Consider the following 19,458-nt stretch of genomic DNA (forward strand, 5'->3'; position numbering starts at 1 on the left):
GCTGAATCTGAGCTATAGGTTTCGGATGCTGGAGGAGGTTAAGGTTTTTGGAGCAGGTTAAAGTTTTTGTTTCAGGTGCCCTCTGATGGTAATATCTTAGTTACTACTGGTCCTTACTTCACCAAACTTGTATTGTTGGTGCACCGTCTTTTGATACTGATGCACCGGACAGGCTTGAATGCTGAATCTGAGCCATAGGTTTCGGATGCTGGAGGAGGTTAAGGTTTTTGGAGCTGGTTAAAGTTTTTTGAGCAGGTGCCCTCTAATGTTATATCTTAGCTACTCCTGGTCCAAACTTCATCAAACTTGTGTGGATGGTGCGTCTTTATTATACTGATGCACCTGAACGGCTTGAATGCTGAATCTGAGCCATAGGTTTCGGATGCTGGAGGAGGTTAAAGTTTTTTAAACAGGTGCTCTCTAATGATGATATCTTAGTTATTACTTGTCCTAACTTCACCAGACTTCCATGGATGGTGCATTTTATGATACTGATGCACCTGACAGGCTTGAATGCTGAGTCTGAGCCATAAGTATCGGATGCTGGATAAGGTTAAGTTTTTTTTAACAGGTCACATGTTACGTAGATAGTAGTACTATTTTAAACTTATATAGTTGATCAAACTGTAATATGAATGAATCGCAGAGGAAGCTTCAGATGCAGAGCTTGATCTCCATTATCAAGGATGCTAAAAAATTTATCTTAGTTATTACAGGTCCTAACTTCACCAAACTTGAATGGATGGCGTCAGATGCACATGATAGGCATGGATGCTGAATCTGAGCCATAGGTTGCGGATGCTGAAGGAGGTTAAGGTTTTAATTGCTGGTGCCCTCTGATGATGATATCTTAGTTATTACTGGTCATAACTTCACCAAACTTGCATGGGTGATGCGTCTTATGATACTGATGCACCTGACAGGCTTGAATGCTGAATCTGAGCCATAGGTTATGGATGCTGGATGAGGTTTAGTTTTTTGGAACAGGTCACATGTTTAATAGATGATAGCTTGCATAGTTGATTTAACTATATTATAAATGAAAAGCAGAGGTTGCTTCAGATGCAGAGCGTGATCTCGATCCATTATCAAGGATGCTAAAGAAATTTCCTACCTCACTTAAACCTGCTTGATAGAAAGATGAGGTTGTTGTAAAATGATATAACATGATTCCTATGATAAAGTATTGTACGATATGAAACACTATGATTAATATGATACAATATAATATCATACGTTATATTGTCAAAAGTTATATGATACGACATCAAGGATGCTAAAGAAATTTCCTACCTCACTTAAACCTGCTTGATAGAAAGATGAGGTTGTTGTTAAATGATATAACATGATTCCTATGATAACGAATTGTATGATGTGAAACACTATTGTTTAATATGATACAATATAATATCATATGTTATATTGTAAAAAGTTAAATGATACAATATGATATTGTATCAATTTTTTTTATATGATATTGTATCATGATATTGTTTTGTAAAGTATTGTATATTATGATACAATATTATATTGTATCATACGATATTGTATAATATGATATTGGTTTCTGTAATTCACAATTATATCACACGAAACTGTATTATATGATATTGTAATATATATTATCGTATCATACGATATTGTATAATATGATATTGGTTTATATGATTTATTATTGTATCATATGATATAATATGTATAATATAATATTGTATTATATAATATTTTTCTTTATCACATAATATTGTGTCATTTGATATGATACAATGTTATATGAAATTATATTGTATCATATGATACAATAACTTATTATGTATCAAATATTATACAATATAATATATTATACTATGCTATACAATATAATATCATATGTTTCAATGTTATAATGTATTATGTTATATGATACTGTATCATATAATACAATATTGTATTTTATATAATGATGTTGTATTATGTGATCAAATACAATAAGGTTTAACATTATACAATGTCATTTCATATTTACAATATCATCTTTGTTTATTACAGTATTTTATTGTATTATATGATATATATTGTAAGTATGATAGGATGCAATATTTAATTTTATATTATTATATTGATTAACATATGAACATATGATAATCATACAATTTTTTAACAGACGATATATGATTTTGTGTCAAAACAGAATCCATGAATATCCAAGATCATAAAGTATGATTTTCATATAATATGATAAAGGTGGTCTCATAAGGGTGATGCCTCGTCTCGGTGAGCTTGGTAATCTGTGATTACCTATGTTTTATCCTTGCCACATACATGTACATGTATATAACATTTCTTGTGAAGAGTAGATTTCCTTATGAATAAGTGGAACTAGATGGTCCACTGTGTCTTCTCAAATCACATTGATAGGATTTTTAAAACAAGCTAAAAGTAATTTTTCATTAATATTTATTTGTTAACATTAAGACAATTTAAAGAAATACATAAATTTAATTTTAATGAATGATTTTTTTGCTACCCCCTGTAGATAGATTAGACTTTCTAAAATGATAAAAATACATGTACTAGAATTAGAAAAATTACGAAAAAATTTACGTCCTTATCAATATCCATCATTTCAACCACTTATAGAATGTGTAAATAAACTAGAAATAAGAAAAAAAAAAACCAAATCATTCATCAAATAATAAAGTAAGTCAATATAAATGCACTAAATAATTTAAGTCAAAAGGGACAAAATGGATGGAATTCAGCTGTGACTAGTCACAAAAAATATCACAAATAAAAATAAAGTAATAAATAATTGTTACATTTTTCTCACAAGTAGCAACTTGATGTAGCAAGCCAATGTACAATAAAGTCATTTGAATCCAAGAAGGAAGTTCTACAATCAACAAGTACATGTACTAGTTGTGTACATCATTGTCTGCTGAATACTGATTGTTTGAATGGAATTAGTTGTGTATCACTAAAAAGAAGTGTTTTTGTAGGATAAAGGTTGTCCAGCAGTTTGTTATTTACAGTCTGAGTATGACGGCTAACTCAATGATGATCAGGGTCCACAGTACGGCAGCAAGTCACTGTATCACATCCTCTATATTCGCCTCCTTCTGCTTCCTACAAATCAAGGAGGACAACTTTTAAAAGATTTTCAACACTTGAAGCAACAAAAGTATTTCTCAACATAGCAGTAAAAAAGATGCTCTAAATTTATATCTTATGAATAAAGTTCTGCCTATGGTCACGTAAGAGTGGCTTTTTTCCCCCCCCAGTAAACTTTTTTCATTAGCAAGATTCATGAACCTTATTTATATACTTGTCTCATTTATTTTTCCTTGTGTTTTTCACAATAATAGCATTAACCCAGCATATCATAGCTTGGTGAATCTTTTTGTGTATAACAATCACATTTAAGAATTATGTAAGTGGCTGATACTAACTTTTTGGAACTTTTGGGTCGGCTTGACTTGGGTCGACTGGACTTTGGTCGAGCTGACTTGGAGGATTTGGGTCGCATGGCTTTCTCCATTGCTTTCTCTGCCGTCTCTGCTGTGTAAGCTAGGTATACATTGCTGAGGTCTGGAGCTGTATACTGTAAAACAACCATAGAGTTTTAAAGTTATTTGTACATGTAAGGGACTCCATACCAAGATCCACAGTCAAAGAAAAAGTCTCTGGATTTGTCATAAAATTGTCAAAGTAAAGTTAAAATGGGTTCAATAGCGCATCAGAGCAACACTGCATTAAGATTTCTTCACTCCCTCTTCCCTGTCAGATAATGAATAGTGAATCAATAATAAAGACTGTTGAGGGGTACACCCCTAACCTGTAGACACTCACCTTCTCCTTATCTTTGTCTGGTTGCGGTGACTGTTTCCTCATGTTGTTACCCGAGTACGCCACACAGCGCAACTGCCACTCCCCAATATCGTCATTCCATGACACATTCTGTTCAATCATGTCCTAATAAAATATACATTTACATGTGTTATCTTATGAACACTCACCTGGCAATTGATAGGTTCAGATCAAATGTATACAGTCATGTAATAATGACTGCAACACAAGTTCTATGTACATTTTAATTAGGAATCTACAGTATCATAAAAATGAACATAAGAACATGTGTTACCTGGTACTCTGGTGGTATAAAGTTGTCGATGATGGTCATCTGTAGCTTGAGTTCGCGACTCAGTTGTCTGACATTTTCCAACAAACCCTCCATCTCCCGCTGGTGTTCCTGCTGAAGATCTGCTATCTACAAGTAACAACACAGTTAGCACCAGTCATCTGATATACTCAACAAAGGGAAATAATAAAAAGTATTCCACCAAGTAATAAATGCAAGCAGTCAAATAAAATACATGTATAGTACTTTTGGGTAAACAATTTGGGTAATTCAATCAAACAATACAACTCAGTGACATAACACATGAGGCGACCCCAGCATAACTACCCCAGACTTGGCTTGCATCAAGCAACCCCAGCATAACTACCTCAGACTTGGCTTGCATCAAGCAACCCCAGCATACCTACCTCAGACTTGGCTTGAATCAAGCAGCCCCAGCATACCTACCTCAGACTTGGCTTGCATTAAGCAACCCCAGCATACCTACATGTACCTCAGACTTGGCTTGCATCAAGCAGCCCCAGCATACCTACATGTACCTCAGACTTGGCTTGAATCAAGCAGCCCCAGCATAACTACCTCAGACTTGGCTTGCATCAAGCAACCCCAGCATACCTACCTCAGACTTGGCTTGCATCAAGCAACCCCAGCTTAACTACCTCAGACTTGGATTGCATCAAGCAACCCCAGCATACCTACCTCAGACTTGGCTTGAATCAAGCAACCCCAGCATAACTACCTCAGACTTGGATTGCGTCAAGCAACCCCAGCATAACTACCTCAGACTTGGCTTGAATCAAGCAACCCCAGCATAACTACCTCAGACTTGGCTTGAATCAAGCAGCCCCAGCATACCTACCTCAGACTTGGCTTGCATCAAGCAACCCCAGCATACCTACCTCAGACTTGGCTTGAATCAAGCAACCCCAACATAACTACCTCAGACTTGGCTTGAATCAAGCAACCCCAGCATAACTACCTCAGACTTGGCTTGCATCAACATGGTCCAGACTTTCTTCAGTTTTTTGGTCTTTCCTTGGATTTCTTCCTGAAGGGAGCTGTATTTTTCTTCAATGTCTACTTGTTCTTGCTGTAAATGTATTATAAAAACATGTAACCTTTTTAAGTTTTATCATTCCTCTGTTTCAGTACACACAGAGACACAAAATTCTGCTTCTGTTATAATGGTTTACTGAAAGAAATCAATCATGAATATGGAAACAATGTCAGAATATTTTTTGGAAGGAAAATTTGCCAGTATAAATCATCTCCTATATCAGATAGTCATTGTACCAATTGATACACCACAATGTTACATACTGAGAACATAAAACTTGTAACAATGTACTGTTTTCAATGTACAATATACATGTACCTTACTGCATGCTGTATTTGAACCACGCCTACCTCCTTCTCCAGCAGTGCCTTTCGGAGCGCCTCTTCCTTGACCTTCCTGGCCTCCAGTTCCTTGGCTGACTCTTCCAGCATCCGCTCCTGTTCTTCCGCCTTCTCCAGAAGATTCTCTCCCCCCACTATTATCTTCTTCTCCAGGGCAGCCAGTTTATTGGTTAACTGGTCCTGCTCCTCTCTAGAAGAGACAACACATACAGTATGAACATCAAAAAAAAAATTCCATAATGTTTTAGTACTAGTACATGTATTAAGTTAGCTATCATAATGTTCATAACATAGCTGAACTAACAGTTCTGAAAACATAGATAAACACAATATTTTTCTGGTGATTGTTGTGAAACATCTCCATATTTATCTGCAGATTTTTATAAACATTAGTCAACATTTTTCAATGAATCTAGTGAAAATTTCATGAGCTCCATCTATTTTTCAGAACTTTATAGATATGTGTAATCATTAGACAATCTCTGGGTGAACCTACTGGAATTTCTTGAACTCCTTTATTTTTCAGAAACTTATAGATATGTGTTATCATTAGACAATCTCTGGGTGAACCTACTGGAATTTCTTGAACTCCAACTGTTTTTCAGAAACTTATAGATATGTGTTATCATTAGACAATCTCTGGGTGAACCTACTGGAATTTCTTGAACTCCAACTGTTTTTCAGAAACTTATAGATATGTGTTATCATTAGACAATCTCTGGGTGAACCTACTGGAATTTCTTGAACTCCAACTGTTTTTCAGAAACTTATAAATACATGTATGTGTAATGATCAGACAGTCTCTGGGTGAACCTACTGTAATAACTTATAGATATGTGTAATGATCAGACAATCTCTGGGTGAACCTACTGGAATTTCTTGAGCTCCATCTCTTTCTCCTCCAGGTCCCCTTTGACCTTATTCCTCTCCTCCTCTGCCATGTCCTTCTTTGATTCCAACATCTTTCTATCCTGTTCTATCTTGCTCTGAATTTGGGCCATCTTTTCTTTTGAAATATGTTTGTGCTCTGAAATCAAACAACATTATGGACTAAGATTTTCATTAAGATTTGAAAAAATCCTATGGGTTACAACAGTAGTAAACATTTGAATAATGGAAAAATATATACTTTCTATATGATGAGGATTGCTTAAAAAGATTTTACACATAACTGGTGGATAGGAATGCAGTGTTTGTAGTATTTTACCATAAGCAAAACATTCCAATTTCTTAATCTTTAGACTACAGTTAAACCATTGCAAAAGCATGAAAAATGAATCCAGAATTTAAAAATCTGGGGCAATAAAATCATTAAGAAAGCACAAGCCATTGTATTGTCTTTCTATAATATGATGGAACAGACTAAAAAATATTCCTCATATCTGCATATCTGCTAAAATTTGGCCAAGCTTTAACTTGGACCATTCCTATTCAAACATTTAAGTATAAATTTTGCATGCCGAAAACATTCCTCTATTTTATAAAACTCAATAAAAAGCAATTGAATTTACCGGTAATTGCCCTTTCATTCAAAATCAAAATGCGAAATTAATACCACAAAGGGCTATGCAATTAACCTAAAAGGAACTGTTGCATTGTGGGTAGACTTACCAATCTCTAACATGTCTGAATGTCCAAAAGTTGAAAACAAGAAATGTACATGTTAATTATAATGCTCTCTCTCTCTCTCACTCTCTCTCTCTCTCTCTCTCTCTCTCTCTCTCTCTGCTGGTAACTAGACATATTTAATGTATATAACAAAAGTCATTGCAAACACATGAAAATGAATTATTTTTATGCTTGATATAAAAATATTTTAAGGGTGGATCCCTGAGAATAAAGATAGTGTATTAAATGTGTGCTGCATGGCATGAAAAAATTTATTCTTTATTGTGATGAACTAAAAGAGAAAATTGAAATCAAATTAAGGAAGGACAGGCTTCAGAAATAAGGACAAGAAATAAATGTTTACCTGGTGCACATAAGTGGCGATTTTTAATAAAAAGGGAAGGAAGTATTGGAATTAACCAGTGTACAAAAGGTATGGTGTAAAATTAACAGAGTTGTAATTAAACAAAAAAGAATGGAAATCTATGAAAATTGAAGATAAATAAACTTAACAAAAATAACTAAAAATTCTGTAAAAATTAAATTATAGTAACATTATAATTTCAATAAGCCAAATCAGTAGAAAATGACTGTTACTACTGACGACATTAACTTAAGATTTACACCCCACAAAACAAAACTGTGAACACAAAAATAAGACAATGTTTTGACAGAAGATAAAGGTGACTCTCTTAGACTCTGACTTTGACATCAAAGCTGCTTAATCTCTTCAAGAATGGTAACTTTATTCCTTACAAAACATTTATATTTCTGGCCCTATAAGCTGGCCAGAGAAACCCAACATTTATATTTTTGGCCCTATGAACAGTTTGACATCAAAGATACAGCTGTGCTGTGCTTTGTGAAGAATGTTGTTTTTTTCTGCCACCATGCCCAAGTGATAAGCTGATCACAAAATATATTGCACAAAACAAATGACATATCTAGTGAGTATAAAAACAATTAAGTAATTTATATCATTTAAATTAAATATTTCCACTATCTTTCAGTGTATGTTTTTAATAAAAATAAACTGATTTTTTTAATAGAAACCTGCAAATTTTTAACATTTAATAATCTGCCATTTTTAACTCATTACCCGAAACACCAATTTTTCAACTTTTTAACAAACTAAAATTGTTTTCTCTTTTGGAGCAATCCGATTTTGAGAGTCACCTATCTATAAAAAGCTTGAAAGAAAGACTGATGTTGACAACAGATTAAAGAGCCACAATGAAGTAGAGTTGACAACAGAGAATGCAGTGTGCTGTACTCTAGTGAAAGCTGCTGAACAGGATGAGAGGGTTACCTTTCTGTCCTTTCCCTGCGTGATGTGAAAGACAAATGTCATCATGATGTCATATTTTAAGGTCACACTGAGGTCATATTATATGTATTGACTACATTATATGTGAAATAAATGAATTTTGATGTACATGTACAGGTACCAAAACTAAAATATTTTTTATATTTCTTTTTTCATACAGAATATAATGATGATTACATTGAGAAAATATAAATAACATTTGATGTTGATATCTCACCTCGCTTCTTCTTCTTCTTTTTCACCCTTCGGACCACACCATCCTCACCCACCTCTTCCTCACTCTCCTCTTCTTCACTGTCTCCTGACTCATAATCAGACCCTAGAAAAACCAGAGAGTTTAGTTAACATGAGTTTTGAACAATTTTTCAAAAGAAAATTAAAGAGTAATCTTACGAAACTCCAAAGTTATTAGACAACTTTTCCTTGGCATGTGATATTATGAAATTACTTCATTGTTATCATTTCAGTATGCAGAATGCGGTGAGTTGTTTGTGATTAAAGTACAAAAACCAATTCATTTTTTTAAAATGGATTCCTCAACACGTACCTTCGTCCAGTTGTTTACGGAGTTCTTCGATCTCCTTCTGGAACTGTCTCAACAGTGCGTCCTTTGGATCCTCATTGATCTTGGCTTTGTTCTGGATATTCTTAGCTCTGTTGGCGTAGCGGAGAGTGCTAATGGACTCATCATAGTTGTAATCAGCTGGTCCTATGTTGGCAATCTGAAATTTTAAATCAATATAAAATGATACCATTTAAAACTAACCTCTATATGTACCTGTATGTATACCAAGTGATTTCTGTTTCAAACCATAAATCTATATTTATCACAAGTACTGACAACTCTGAAGTGAAGTTTAAGAAAGAAACAGTGTGTATTTCATACAATACAGTAAAACACGCTTATAACGAAGTCCCAGGGACGGGCAATTTTACTTTTTACCATTGCTGTTTTAGAGTTTCCCCCGAGTGAGTCCTGCAGCAGACGGGTTAGCTTGGAGTTTCTGTATGGAATGTGAGTACTTTTCCCGTCCACCAGGGCCGAGATGACGTTACCCAGGGTGGAGAGGGACAGGTTAATCTTGGTGGCCTCCTTCAGTCTCTGTCCTGTGGCTCCTGTCTTGGCCTGTCTCTCTGAACCCTGTAATATTTGAATAGTTAATGAATTATCCAAAACTTTTTTTTTTTATCTATTTGATGTAGCAGTCTATTACTTGCTCATACTGATATAAACAGTTTTTTTCCCTTCTGTCTATCATGTTTTTAAACACCGCATAGAATTCTTTATAAAAATCATTTTTATGTAAATTTTCATGTTCTTAAATGTGACCATTTACCATATTTATAAATGGAAAGAACAGATAATGTTTTCAATATAATGTGTTATTACCGCTAGATCGACCAAATGTAGCTTGCCCACTCGGACATGCTGTTTACCATCAGGATATTTCTCACTACATTCTATAGTGACTGTGAAGATGGCGTGAGATCTAGAACTATGGAGATTCATATTGGTGGCTCCAACATGTCCTGTTGAGAAAATCATTTTAAATGGAGTCAAATTTTCATAATATCAGATGATATCATTTACTATGCAATATAAATGCATAAGTTTCCCAATCATTTAGATAGTAGTTCTCAAAACATTTTCATTCTGTTTACTTTGGTTTTGGCTTACTTTGGCTTTACATGTTCATACAAGTACAGACTAATACTGACTGTTTTTGTTCCCGATGGTCATGATTCTGTCCATGTCATCAGCATTATTGACACTGAATGCAGACAGGTCCTTCACATACACCCCCACATCTGGTCTCTCCTTGACCTGCAATCCAAAATCCCTTATTAACAACTGCTATATAAAATAAAAATGTACAGCTCATGCATAAAAAGAAGAAATGCACTGAAATGTAAAGTTTACAGTAACAAGCTAACCTCCAGCCTAGCGGCTTGATCTTTACCCAGCAGATCTCTAACTTCCTCATTGTAAATTTCTAGATATGAAACTCGCACCAAAAATCTGCAAGAGAGATAGAAAACATAGATGCACAACTATTACAGTATTTACACAAACTTTATAAGCAATTAAAGTTTACAACTTGGCAATCTGCAGCTACATTACAATATCATAGTCAAGAATCTTAAAAAAAAAGAAAAAGAAACTAGTGCATGTAACACTTATACTGAGACCCTGACCTAGTATCTCCTTCTGCCTTTGCAATGTGACCAAATATATGGGCAAATGAGTTAGGAATGATCCCCCTTAATTCTGGTACAGATCTAACCCCCTCCATGGTAAAAGTCTTCCCTGTGCCTGTCTGTCCATACGCAAATATGGTTCCTGAAAATAAATATTTGAAATATGCATATTTGACCATAAATCAAATAAAGTTCAATAAACAATTTCACCAACTTTAGCATATTTTTAAACTTCAAAGGCAGTTTATTTTAATGAATTTGAACATTCAAGCAATGCTGTAAATTGTGGATGAACCATTGTATCCCTCCAGTACACAGTCTACAATAGGCCTGGCTGACTTGTTGTACACATCAACCTGTTTACAGGTTGTGTCAAACACTGTGTCAAATGTGAAGGTTTTAGGAGGTTCTCCAGAGCCTGTGTTGGGGCCTTTCACTGTGATGGTTCCTCTCATCTCATCTACCTGAATGTATACAAGTACCGGTATATAAAACTTTGAAATTAGTAACAAGAATTAAAGGTTCCAAGATATCTAAATATGTATAAAACTAGATAATCCTATGATACAATCAATATTATTGTGCTTCTTTATATAATATTGATTTTCTTCAGTTTAAAGTTTTGTCACAAATTTATTTTTAATCTCTTTTTTGAATTTAGACAATTTATTATGACTACCACCTTTTGGAAACCTATGATAAGTGAGAAACATAATACATTTTATCTTTTTAAAGGCATCATACTTAAGTAGAAAAAGAGCATTTTTGAGTGTTTCAGACCTTAACACACATTGTACAGCTCTGGTCCTTCTCCTTGTCATTAAGTGGTCGACATCTGACACACACCTGCACACAGTCTGACCCACTTGGGCCGTTTTTCTCCTAAAAAAAAAGCTGACACTATATGATTTGTTTTTTATCTACCACTGTCAGAGAGAGAGAGAGAGAGAGAGAGAGAGAGAGAGAGAGAGAGAGAGAGAGAATTGAGATAATTGAAAGAATCTTCACATTTTAAAATAAAACTCAATTTTATAGGAAAAATATGCATTGCAGTTAATAAGTAAGATAATTCTGATACTGCTTGAAAGAATAGTCTTGAAATGTTTTACCGGCATGATGGACGATCAGCTAAATCATACACACAAACGTCGAATGTACTCTGGATGTTTTCTTGGCTGTTTCAGTTTCTGACTGTCACAAAAATGTTTGCAATACCTCGCACTAATAGTTATCTAACTGCTGATTGGTTGAAATCATTTAAAACTCGGAAGGCCTCTAGAGGTTTTAGTGAAGTTATCTTACGAAAGAATAAATATGTCTGCGCCCTTGAGTTGACAATATTTATAAAGTTTGGTATGTCGCTATGCGAAATTTTGCTCGCATACAATTTTTTGCTTGTTTATTGCTTTTCAAAGTGTTCAAGTATCGAATCTTTCAGAATTTTCTATGTGTTGTAGATAATGTCATCGACGGATGAAGCGAAAGAAAAAGAGAAATCCATCTTTTTCTGGAGAAACTGGGGAAGGAAATGTGACAGAGTGAGGAAAGAATTGTACGAATGTGTGATAGTTACAGACTGTTGTCAAAAGGTAGGGATGCATTTTGAAGACTAACATGCTGATAACTTTTTCATTTTTAGAAGATATCATTCTTATATGATAATGAGTCACGATGGTTACAGTGCTGTCTGTCTTCAAAGATGAATGCTGCATGCATGCTTCATTCTTCTTCAGAATCATCCAAACCGTTCAAACCAAGATGTTGATTTTTATAAGTCATTATAATCGGGTTGTTCATTATTGCAGGAAAGAAAAACACCTAAAGAGTGCCTGAAAGAGAAACACCCCGACGTAGAACATTGTCAGAGTCTAGTTTACTCCTTGTATCGATGTAAACATGGCACTGTAAGTATGACAAGCATTAACATCTATTGAGTATTTATTCCTTTATTTCTTTGATAATGAACAGTAGAAGAAGGTAATATAAAAAAAACATTTGATTCGTTCTTAACAGAATTTGTAATATTTTATCAGTTTCATATAATTTTAAGATAAGGGGATTTAAACTGACCTTGATGTGAGTTTGTTATGAGCATGTTATGAGCATGTTTAACTTTAACATACTATTAAATTGATAAAACACTTTTTTTTTTAAATAAATGTATAAATATTAAAAGGGAAACAAAAATATGAAAAATAAATGTAGTTTTATAAGGATTTATATGTATTCTGTGATCACTGAAGAAATATCAATCCATGGAAGTAGGTTATATGCATTTTGCCTGCAATGCCTGCTGCAGTTATATCCCAATGTACAACATCAAAGAAAGACTTATCATTGAAGAAAAGATCCACTTTTCCTTTCTTAATTCCAGTAAAACTAATTTGCAATTGTTTATACTTATTCTCAAATGAGTAGTTTTATCATATATGATACATTGAACTTTCATTTGTTTTTTATATTTAATTATTTTCAGTTTGATCGAAGGCAACAGTTTAGAGGGATGTCTAAAGACTACTAGACTAAAATGAATCATGTGAATTGTGTGGAATTGAATGGAGTAGGCTGAGTGTGAAGTGTGAATGAAAGTAACTATAATTCATGTTAATATTGTGTGATACTTTAAACATTTTATACATGTACATTGGATATACAAAAACTGAAGGAAACATAATAAAAAATAATAACTTCAAATGTTTGTTTATTGTTTATTTATTGTATTTTTTTTAAATATATCATTGATATATTTTTCATAATTCAAAAATGCCTTTCTGGGAAAACCTTGTGAGGTGAAATGAAAGTGTTAAAAAAAATTGTAATTCTTGTATAAATAGTTCTTATAAAGACTTTTAAATTAGTTTTTACAGGATAAAAATCAATGATGAGAAAAAGATATTAAAACAAAGTGAAAAGTCTACTACTTAATCATCAGAATATTACAGAGATAAAAGAGTAAAAGTGAGAAAAGAAATCAGTAATAGAGATATTAAGTTGTTTTATTAAGAAAACAACAATACAGTGACAATGTAATGAATATTATTACATGTAACAAATACTTATCTCATGATTGCATCTTTTAGCAACTTCTTATGTAATACAATCATTTAGACTTTTAAAACTTGTTATAACACTTTATCATGAATTACTTTTTATTTCATTACGACCCCTTATCTCGTAATAACGATATTTTACTTTCGAAGAACGACCATTTACTTTTTTCCAGTACTCACTGGGCTCTCGTACCGTTGACCAAGTAAATTATAACGTTTAGCTTTTTTTCTCTCATTCAAACCTGCTTAAAATGTGGACCGTCAAGGGTACGAGAGGCTAGTGAGTACTGAAAAAAGTTTAATGTTAGAGGAGGATTGGAAACTAGGCACAGCCTATGTATATATCTTCTTCTCGTACATGTATAAGCATGTCTGATAAAGGAGACTGATAGATGTACATCGAGAACTTTTATTTATAGGGAGGAACTTCATATGTCTTGTCCGATTGGAAAAACAAATTACAATGAATTACCTCAGTATGTTAATCTCCTGTGAGCTCACGTTTGATTAATGACACAGTCACTGATTACCATTTTACAGGTTTATTAACCTTTTAGCGTAAAGAATTCGAAATCTGAACATCTTTGACATGTGTATTAAATTGAATTCTTTTCTTTTATCTAAAAGGGCAGCAAAACGAAGTATTTCATAGTTAAGAATCAGCAAACAATTTTAAGTTCATATTTTATTATGTTTTTGAAATATATAAGCAACAATGATAATTTAGAAAAGCATTCATTTTTATGTTCTATATAATTCGTTGCACCCAAACAAACATAAATTGTTTACAATAATAACAGAGACGTTTTGGGTTTTTTGTTTGTTTTCTCTTTTTTTTTTGGGGGGGGGGGTGTAAAAAAAAAGATGCATGCATTTATTACAACGTACTAATACATAGTCTTTCGCTTTACTTCTTTCGGTAATAAAAAATACAAATTAATTATTCAAGCACAGTAAAACATCGATTTTTATAAACAGTCTTTTATGGTGTTATCTATATTTGCCTCAAAACTTGGGTGGGTTGCGCGGGGATAATGTAAATGCAGCAAAGTGAATGAAACTAGCGCTTATTAACTTGTTATGAATATACGTTCTACAGGGTGTAGATACTAGTATGAATAGTAATTTACCCAAAGCCATGGCTTTAAATAATTCGACGAAAATATAAAACACGTGAAACAAGTATCCATGATAAATTAATCTATACTATGGTGTACATCATTGAAGAGAAATGTTGTCATTACAGTAGTTTAATTGTGAACACTCTCCAATTCTTGTGCAATATTAATAAAGTTTCAACAAGCTGAAAGAATTAGAATACTGTAAGCTAAAATATTAAACAGTAAGTCAATCATCACACAACATTTTACGTTGAAGAATGCGTGATGATTAGTAGATTTACATGTTTTAGATAATAAATAGCTGATTTCCATGTTGCGAATAATTATAAAACATGTTTGAATTGTTAATTTGTTTTGATATAGAACCGACAGTAGTTTATTGGATGTGGAGAATATAATGTATTCATGTATTCTGGGTGGTATACAATATATAAATGCACCCATGAGTACACCTGCTAAACCCAGTGCTTTCAATTTATAATTCAGCTACAGTGTACCATAGATCCCAAAGGTATGAGCTACATTGTATCTAATATACATTTGTTGTTTTTGTTTGTTTGTTTTTGTTTTGTTGGATTTTTTTGTGGTTGTTTTCTTGGTATTCATGTACCTTTAAACTTTTTAATAATTTTTTATCTCCACTATAGATGACATTAAGAACTCTCCTGTATGTAGCCGCTGTTGTCTTCTTTTTGTGTTACGTCAAAGGGGGTGATTATGGGGGCCATAATACGTATACCGGATACGGATCGAGATACGGCGGTCGGTCAGTCCGCCCCATATCTGTGATTTATCCGTCTTTATACCAAACACAGTGGAGTAGCCTCCCTTACCAGTACCCGACATCCTATTACTCCCCACCGGTCAGCAACCCGAGCTACCCCCAGTACTACCCCTCATACTACCACTCCCACCACACCCACAACCTAGACCCATTCCTCTTCTCCACCCCCAGCGCGGGATTCGGCGGGGGAATTTTCAACAGTGGTTGGATCCCACTTATCGTCATGTGTAAGTATATTTTTTTTTTTTACTGATAGATTAAGTTCTTTTGTTATACTTTCATGTTAAATACTGAAATCTGATTGGTTAAGACGCAGTTAATAATATTTACTATTACCCTCAGCGTTAGCAACGCACTTGGCAACGGGTAACATTAAAAAATGTTACATGCGCGAAAATTATGCGCGTACGGTTCGCTGTAGAATTCACGTTATTCCTATATAAAAGCAGTAAAATTTTCTTAAAAATTTTAAAAAAGACATTCAGTATAACAAAATAAATAGTGCCTGTTTGGGAGGATAACAGTTGAAATTGACACCCCTCGAAAACCATTGTCAACCTCCGCTTCGCGTCGGTTGACAATGGTTTTCGAGGGGTGTCAATTTCAACTGTTACCCTCCCAAACAGGCACTATTTATATAATAATAGATTGGATACCCCGTTCATTTGTTTGTTATGCAACTGTTCCACAGTTTTCCTGCTGGCTTTCTTTGCGCCCTGGTTAATCTCCTCCCTAACCATGAGTAACGACATTTTATACTAGACTACTCACAGTAAGTTTTTACAAATACCTTAAGCATATTTCATGAATGTTTACGAGTCAAGGTTTACCAATATAATTTTGATGAGATTAAAAAAACCGCATAGATTTAATCCTTTATCGATCGGTAAATAGTTGCCATTTTAATCTTCCAGAAAGACGAAAACAACGAAATAGAAGATACATCGGATTGTGCAGCTGTAGTGCATGGCACAACATGCACGGTGCTTTTTACAATGCACATAAAAATAGATCTAAAGGATTTTTATTAGACTAAAGAGTCGCTCTTCACTACTATATATACTAATTCAACGGGAATAAAGCATAATCGTGTTCGATTGAATATATGTGTATTGCTGAACCGTCTCTTTGAAATAAATTACTGTTGAAAAGTGTTATTGTTTAATTGTTCAAAACATTCTTACAACTTTTTAAATGGTGTTTGCGGGAGAACCATTGTGAAGAAATTCAGCCTCTTCATTGTTTCAATTTGTTATAGGCATACATGCATACTGCGGGGAGGGGGGGGGGATGTTTGGATTCCAGTCTTGTATAGATATATTTATTCGCCACGTGATATAAATTTGTAAGATTTAACTGTTAAGAAATAAAGAAAAAACTGACGGCATCTAATTAAATGGAATGTAAAAAGACTATTTTAGTCGATGCTTATAATTTTAAAGATTTTATCACTTTGTTGGACATAAAATGCATTTTAAACAGTTAAGCTTACTAATGTAAAACTCTTTGTGCTTGGGGCTCTCTCATCTCCTTTTAATATAGAAATACCGGCATGGAAAGTTCTAAATAAATAAAATTAATGTCGATATTATTTTCTATGGCATTGAATAAAGATGCCATATAATCTTGAATAATTAGATAGACAAAAAACGATCAAATACCTTGGTGAAGAGGAATCCCCTGTTTAATTTACACCATTACAGATAGAATTATTAATACATACCGAGTTATCAGCTATTAGTCGAAAAACAGTACACGTACTACACATTCCCAAGCAAGAGTTTACCAATGCGTTCGCTACATTTAGAAGCGCGAACATTGAGACTGGTAACAGATTCCAAAATGAACCTACTTATAATGTACAGTATCATATGAACCGATGTTATATAGTGCCTTTTCCCCCTAGCCATCTTTCCCCCCGGAAAAATGGCTATATAGCAGTTTTTCCCCCACGGAAAGCTGACTATATAGTGGGCTTTCCCCCTTTTTATAGCCAGATTACCCCCACGGAAAACCTACTATATAGTGGATTTTCCCCCATTTTTACTTTCCGGCCATGTTTATTGCGGACCATTCGTGACAATAATTTGCAATAACGGATATGATATTAATTTCACACAAAAAGGATAATTATGGCATTTATTAATGCATAGAATAAAATACATGGTTTTTCAACCCCAAATATGAACTAAGGCATGAGCCTTCATAACATTCATGTGTCATCATCGTTTATTATACCTGTTCTCACCCCATTTTTGAACACCTTTTACACGGATTTCGGAATACCTCGAATCTTTTTCATCTAATCGATGCTTATCTACAGTTTTGACTTCGACGTTATGAACACGTGAGAACACATTTGAGTGAAAATACGCCGGTTTGGAAATTTAATTTTCCAATGTATTACCATCAATGTATAAGCTTCTCCCAGGGAACTAACTGACCAATCTTGACTTAATTGTGTAGAGGAAGGGGATAAAAAGTGGAAATGTATTACTCCCTTCGTCAAAAAGGCTATCAATTTTAAATTAATACCGTTAGAATTGACGATCTTAAAAACAATTATATATATCTTCTTCTAATTATCGAACGGGAGACAGGATGCAATGATATGAAGAGAAACTGAAATGTTTTACCAGTAGTTTTACTTTGATTGATGGGGTTCTAAATCATGGTTAAGGGGTATTTTAATTATGTATTAAAAGCATGTGTAAAGTTAGTGTTATACCATTTCGTTTTAAAGTTACGCATATTCATATTTTAAGCACATTTCTACAAAACGCGAGATATTATGATGTAAACATTTAAAAAAAACAATGAAATGTCTTCACAACCAGAACAATGTCGGTATCTTTGCTGGTTACTTTGGAAAATGTGAAATGGAGCCTAAACTAACTTTATGTCTATATTGTCACTCACTATTTGCTAATTTTTCCACTTTTAAGTTTGCAACGTGATTTATAACTATACAATTTTGAAAACGATGCTATATAAATCAAGATATACGATTCAATTACTTAAAAAATTAATACTATTTGTTTCATATTTTTGCAATAAAGATTTACTTGTGTACCATAATAACCATATTCTTTCTTCGAACAATTAAACAAGGGTAATTAAAAAAACAAAAAACAACCAACACATATATTGTGATGAGCTGACTTTTTTTTTTATAGATATAAGCTTGTTCTTCTAATCAACTAACAAGTAAAAAAGTCGTATATGCGCTTAGGTTGGTTATTTATTTTTGATTTTCGGTTTCTCCTTTTATGAATAAAAGTTCATTGATTTATGTATCTATTTATTTATTATATCATTAGTCATCTTATGAATTCATTAAATGTTTTGAAGAATAATGAATTTTACCCGCGTACCTTTTTAAAAAATTTTGTTCGTAAATTTATAAAAAGCAGCAGAATTAAACGTAATTTTCAATCATTTTGATAAAGAAATATATGAGTGATTGAGTATTTTTAAATGATGTTTTTACTTTTAAATGACCGTAAAAATATGATCATGTGGTCATCTATAGTTTTTGAGATATGGGGCCCTAAAAATACATATTCTTTTAAATGGATTTCAAACATCGGGCTCGAAAACAACAAAGGCTCCTACCCTGCATGGGGCTTAAATTTTCGGTGTCATCTACTAGTGGTATACCACTATCACTGTGAAAATATGGTTAATTGGTCATCTCTAAAATTTGAGATTCGGGTCCCCACTTATAGAACACTATTCAATCATTATAATGGGGTTTTAAACATCGGGCCCTGAAACATCAAGGGCCCCTACCCTGAGGGCTGAAATTTTCAGAGTCATCTTCAAGTGGTAAACCACTGCCACTATAAAAATAT

General features: G+C 33.6%; 2 protein-coding genes and 1 long non-coding RNA gene across 5 annotated transcripts; 2 read left to right on the forward strand and 1 right to left on the reverse strand.

Moving 5' to 3' along the window:
- Positions 1–2,510: 2,510 nt before the first annotated feature.
- LOC105327458 (kinesin-like protein KIF3A) lies at positions 2,511–11,901 on the reverse strand. Of its 3 annotated transcripts, XM_034444064.2 has the most exons (19): positions 11,759–11,901; positions 11,430–11,531; positions 10,945–11,113; positions 10,647–10,791; positions 10,386–10,470; positions 10,170–10,275; positions 9,841–9,980; positions 9,394–9,591; positions 8,998–9,172; positions 8,668–8,769; positions 8,433–8,447; positions 7,127–7,141; positions 6,386–6,542; positions 5,525–5,705; positions 5,097–5,207; positions 4,121–4,246; positions 3,829–3,951; positions 3,429–3,580; positions 2,511–3,105 (listed from the first exon to the last, which is right to left on the reverse strand). In XM_034444064.2, exons 1-19 carry the CDS (start codon positions 11,762–11,764, stop codon positions 3,066–3,068), a joined length of 2,148 nt encoding a protein of 715 aa, XP_034299955.1. In that variant the 5' UTR covers positions 11,765–11,901; the 3' UTR covers positions 2,511–3,065. The 3 variants fall into 3 exon arrangements, with proteins under 3 accessions (XP_034299955.1, XP_034299956.1, XP_034299957.1); XM_034444065.2 differs by lacking the exon at positions 7,127–7,141; XM_034444066.2 differs by lacking the exons at positions 7,127–7,141; positions 8,433–8,447.
- Positions 11,902–11,916: 15 nt separating this feature from the next.
- On the forward strand, positions 11,917–13,343 carry LOC105327459 (cytochrome c oxidase assembly factor 5). The gene is made up of 4 exons (XM_011427950.4): positions 11,917–12,002; positions 12,107–12,238; positions 12,455–12,553; positions 13,126–13,343. Exons 2-4 carry the CDS (start codon positions 12,110–12,112, stop codon positions 13,168–13,170), a joined length of 273 nt encoding a protein of 90 aa, XP_011426252.1. The 5' UTR covers positions 11,917–12,002; positions 12,107–12,109; the 3' UTR covers positions 13,171–13,343.
- A 1,916-nt stretch (positions 13,344–15,259) lies between these two features.
- On the forward strand, positions 15,260–16,756 carry LOC105327460 (uncharacterized). Its single transcript, XR_004595798.2, has 4 exons — positions 15,260–15,331; positions 15,468–15,831; positions 16,296–16,376; positions 16,519–16,756. It is a non-coding gene; the product is annotated as an uncharacterized lncRNA (long non-coding RNA).
- The last annotated feature ends 2,702 nt before the right edge of the window (positions 16,757–19,458 follow it).

This window comes from Magallana gigas, chromosome 2 (assembly GCF_963853765.1).
Source record: "Magallana gigas chromosome 2, xbMagGiga1.1, whole genome shotgun sequence".
NCBI lineage: Eukaryota > Metazoa > Mollusca > Bivalvia > Ostreida > Ostreidae > Magallana > Magallana gigas.